Source organism: Gastrolobium bilobum, unplaced genomic scaffold, assembly GCF_033153095.1.
Source record: "Gastrolobium bilobum isolate Gb01-03AN ecotype WA unplaced genomic scaffold, APGP_CSIRO_Gbil_v1 utg21157, whole genome shotgun sequence".
Taxonomy (NCBI): Eukaryota; Viridiplantae; Streptophyta; class Magnoliopsida; order Fabales; family Fabaceae; genus Gastrolobium; species Gastrolobium bilobum.
Window position 1 is genome coordinate 40,545 of NW_026899078.1, and position 4,262 is coordinate 44,806.

At 38.5% G+C, this 4,262-nt stretch overlaps 1 protein-coding gene across 1 annotated transcript; it reads right to left on the reverse strand.

The window, feature by feature from the left end:
• Window positions 1-1,641: 1,641 nt before the first annotated feature.
• Window positions 1,642-3,799, reverse strand: LOC133287005 (pentatricopeptide repeat-containing protein At1g08070, chloroplastic-like). Its single transcript, XM_061484542.1, has one exon. It carries the CDS (start codon window positions 3,555-3,557, stop codon window positions 1,941-1,943), a length of 1,617 nt encoding a protein of 538 aa, XP_061340526.1. The 5' UTR covers window positions 3,558-3,799; the 3' UTR covers window positions 1,642-1,940.
• Between the last annotated feature and the right edge of the window lie 463 nt (window positions 3,800-4,262).

Below are 4,262 nucleotides of genomic sequence, written 5' to 3' on the forward strand. Positions count from 1 at the left end.
ATCTTTAATCACGGGGAATCACTCAACCCGTATAAATCATTCCTGTAACAATATATACACATGGCATTTTACACACAAGGTCATGCAAGTCATTCAATGCAATCAAAGGAAGCTACACACTTACATTGAAGGCCGGAATTCAAATTAGTAATTTACTTCTCCTTTGTTAATTCCTTGAGGTCACCAACTCCACTAAGTAGGCTTCTTCCATATGGACAAATTCAGCTATCCACCCTTAATGCTAGACTTCGACTCCCTTCTTGTGTTGTTCCACGAGGTGTGATGTGAGAAGGCTTAGGTAAGGCTTTGGTTGAAGAATTTCAATCATGCAAAAGGATGTTTTGGCTTTAGAGTCTACAAGAAGAACGAAAAACAAACGAGAAGGTGGAGAGTGTCTAGGATTGGTCTTCTTGATGGGTTGGTAGTGTTTAGGCAGAGTGAAAGTTTGAGAAGGTTGAAGCTTCTTTGGTTTTACCTAAGAGGTTTCCTTTCGAGAGTTGATTATCTTCAAGTCCTAGACCTTTTTATGATTCAACTCTCTCCTATTCCTTAGTTTCTGTATGATATATATCAGATTGCACATTAGCGCTATAGCCTCCTTATTCCTAATCTTTTCAGCAATTTCGGAAAGAAGACAAGTGGAGAAGTTTGCTGGATCAATTTGGTACATGCAGAATTTGGGTCATGCAGGAGTTCTTGGGTGTGAGAAAAGGAAAAGTTTTTGTACTAGAGATAGAATGATGAAGAAGGTTAGTGTTGGCTGTTATAGGAGTATGATAATTAACGAGAAGTGAAGGATTACCACGAGGCTTAGAGGGTAGGAGACTTAGTGGGTGAAATATAATTCTGCCACCCCCTCATTCGTATGCATCAACTTGATTTGCATCAAGTGGTCAAAATAGATAGAATAAACAGTTATACACACTCTTCTAAAATCTGAAAATAGAGTTTTCTTATTTAACAATTTACCCTAAACTTTGACATTTGAGAGTTTTGCCTGTTATTTTTGGTATTTTGTTTTATGCCACAACACACTATTTTTGTATATTAGAAGAAATACTTATTAGTTGTAAATAATTGTTGAAAAGGAACCAAAATAATTAACAACAGCTTCAATGCAATATTTAACAAAAACGCAAAAATGACGCTTTTGGACTTAAAATTCTGACAAGATGGCTTACCAAAAAAAAAAAAAAAATTCGGACAAGATGAAGGAGTGACACGGCCAGAAAGATTATATGGTAGTGATTGAATAATATTGCGATCACTTGCGCATTTGTGGTCAAGTGCACAAAAGTAGGTCCACCACTGGTCAGGTACCCCGTCAAAGCTAGTAAAAAAGAAACTGACAATGTGCAACACCAATAGTATGTGCACCCAAAAGAATTACCATTTCCTCTCTTGTTATGTCTTTTCTAGCAAAAAAAAAAGTTGAATTGTAAAGTGAGGAAAAATAATAAAGATTGCCAGTTATAATAAGCTAATATGACCACAAGTGCGAATTATGCATTAAAGTGACAAAAAAAATATGAATTGTCAGTTAAAGGGACAACATAAGCCAATAACTGGCATAAGCCGATATGCGTTAAAGTGGCAAAAAAAAAAAATTATGTCGGACAGTTGCAACTAAGTAGGTCCGCCAATGACTATATTACTATAACAATAACTGAATAATTATACAAATATAGTGATAAATACAAGGGTCCTTATTCCTATAATTTCATGATTCGGTTATTCTTATATAATCATCCTAGTCGCTATTTATATAGTTTGCAACAGTAACCTTTTTCTGACCCAAATCATGTAGTATCACATTCTTTCAATGACTACAAATGCAATGATAAATGGATGGGGAAATGACATCCTGCATGCATTTCAGAAGTGTCTCTAAAAGTTTACACGAAGCCAAAAACAAAATAAGGAGGTGTGCCTGGAGAAACTCAGATTCCTTGAGCAACATCCAGAAGATTTAGAACATATCCATATGATCTTAACTGAATTGTCAATGCCCACAATGCCCTGTATATATTCTCTGTCTCAGGATGTCTCTCATCCAAGGAATAGAATTCCACCACACTATCATTGACCTCAATAACGCTACATCCTGGCAATTTCCTGAACCCAGTATCTCTCATTGCAATCTTCAATCTGGCAACATCTTGCCATCGTCCTAGATCCTTATATATGTTTGAAAGCATGACAAAGTTTGCAGGGTTTTTTGGTTCAAGTTCAATGAGCCGCTGAAGAGCCAGTTCTGCTATTTCAACATTCTTGTATATCCTACATGCCCCAAGTAGGGCAGCCCAGATAACTGCATCTGGTTTCATTGGCATCTTTCTCACATAATTTACAGCCTCCTCTAAGAGACCAGCTCTTCCTAGTAAATCAACCATACATCCATAATGCTCAATTTGAGGCACAATTGAATAATGATCAACCATTGATTGGAAATATGAAAAGCCATCCCTGACTAATCCCATGTGTGTACAAGCAGACAAAATCCCAACAAAAGTAACCCCATCCGGTTTTTCTCCTGCATTCTTCATCTGATCAAATAAACTCAAGGCATCAGCTGCATGCCCATGCATGGCAAGGCCATTAATCATGGTATTCCAAGTAATTATATCTTTTCTATCTAGGCAATTGAACACACCAAATGCATTTTCTATAATCCCACATTTTGCATACATGTCAATCAAAGCATTTCCAACAAACAGGTTTCCCTTATACCCAATATTATCTGCATATACATGCACCCACTTACCCATATCAAGGGCCCCCAATCTTGAACTTGCAGACAGCACCGTCACAAGTGTGAAATCATTAGGAAGAAAATCACCTTCGACCAACATTCGTTTAAAAGACTCTAAAGCATCAGAAAAAAGGCCATTACGAACGTAGCCTCCAATAAATGCATTCCAAGAATAGACATTCCTTTCAGGCATTTCTCCAAACATCTTCTCTAGCGATTCAACATCCCCATTTCTTGCATAACCATTCAACATGGTGTTCCACGACATCACATCCCGGTTCGGCATCTTATCAAAAAGTTCTCTTGCAGCCACCATATCACCCAATTCAATATAACCCGAAATCACAGTGTTCCACAGGACAACATCACGCTCAGGCGCCAGATCAAAAAGGCACCGCGCAGAAACCATGTCACCGCACGAAATATATGCACCAATGATAGCAGTCCAAGCAACCACGTTCCTCTCATACATTTCCCCGAACACCTTATAAGCATTCCCAGTGGATCCCCATGTTGAATACATCTCAATCAACGCAGTTCCCGCAAACTGGTTTGACTTAAAACCGCATTTCACAACCAAACAATGAACTTCTTCTCCTTCTCTCACAGCATTCATCTTCCCACAAGACTTCACAACCATAGGCAAGGTGAAGCAATTTGGCAACGCCCCATGGCGATTCATTCGGCCAAACAAAACGACAACTTCCCAGTAACACTTAACTCGGGAATACCCTCTGAACATGACATTCCATATGGCAGTGTTTGGTTCAGCCATTTTATCAAACAGCTTACGTGCATGACCCATTCTATTGAGCTGCGCACAAGCCGTGATGAAACTAGGTGCGACGTAATCGTTGTGCTCGAGTCCATGAATCACTACTTGTCCTTGGATTTGGTGAAGGTGTTTACAATTTCTACATGATCGTAACAGGGAAATGAACTTGTCTTCCACAACTATGTGCGGTGGCTTCGGGACTAGGTTCAACAGAACCTTCACTATTTTCGTTTGAAGAGGCTCCACCTTATTGTGCTGCTTCCACTGGTGGCCGTTGATAATGTATCAAAAAACAGATCAATGGCATGTAGAGCATTACCTGGAACCTTTTCAAGAGGTAATGGCCAAAAATAGTTTTTTAGAGCAAGTTCATTTGCAGGCAACGCGGGATCCAATCAAACACATGAATATCATATCATACGACAGGTATTAGTATTACCACCTTCCATTTAAATTTTCTTCTCGTCGCAGCAGAAAGTTTGATTAACTTCAAAGCAAACACCGTAGTGAAAATCCATCCTTTTGAAAGACAGAATTTGACTTTGGGTGCTGAAGGAACAAAATATCTTACTCTAACGAACACAAAAAAAAACCCTGTAGCCTCTACACAGGAGGCGGCGCTCTGGAATCGGAATTTTGTTTTAAGGGAAATGTTTTTGTTATGTTGTTGGATATATATATTTTATGTTAGTGAAACAAAATTATAACAGTTAAGTAATTGGAGAGAAAAAAAAT

Coding starts and splice junctions, on each gene's coding strand:
- LOC133287005 (XM_061484542.1), bottom strand. CDS start 3,557: ATGGGTCATGCACGTAAGCTGTTTGATAAAATGGCTGAACCAAACACT.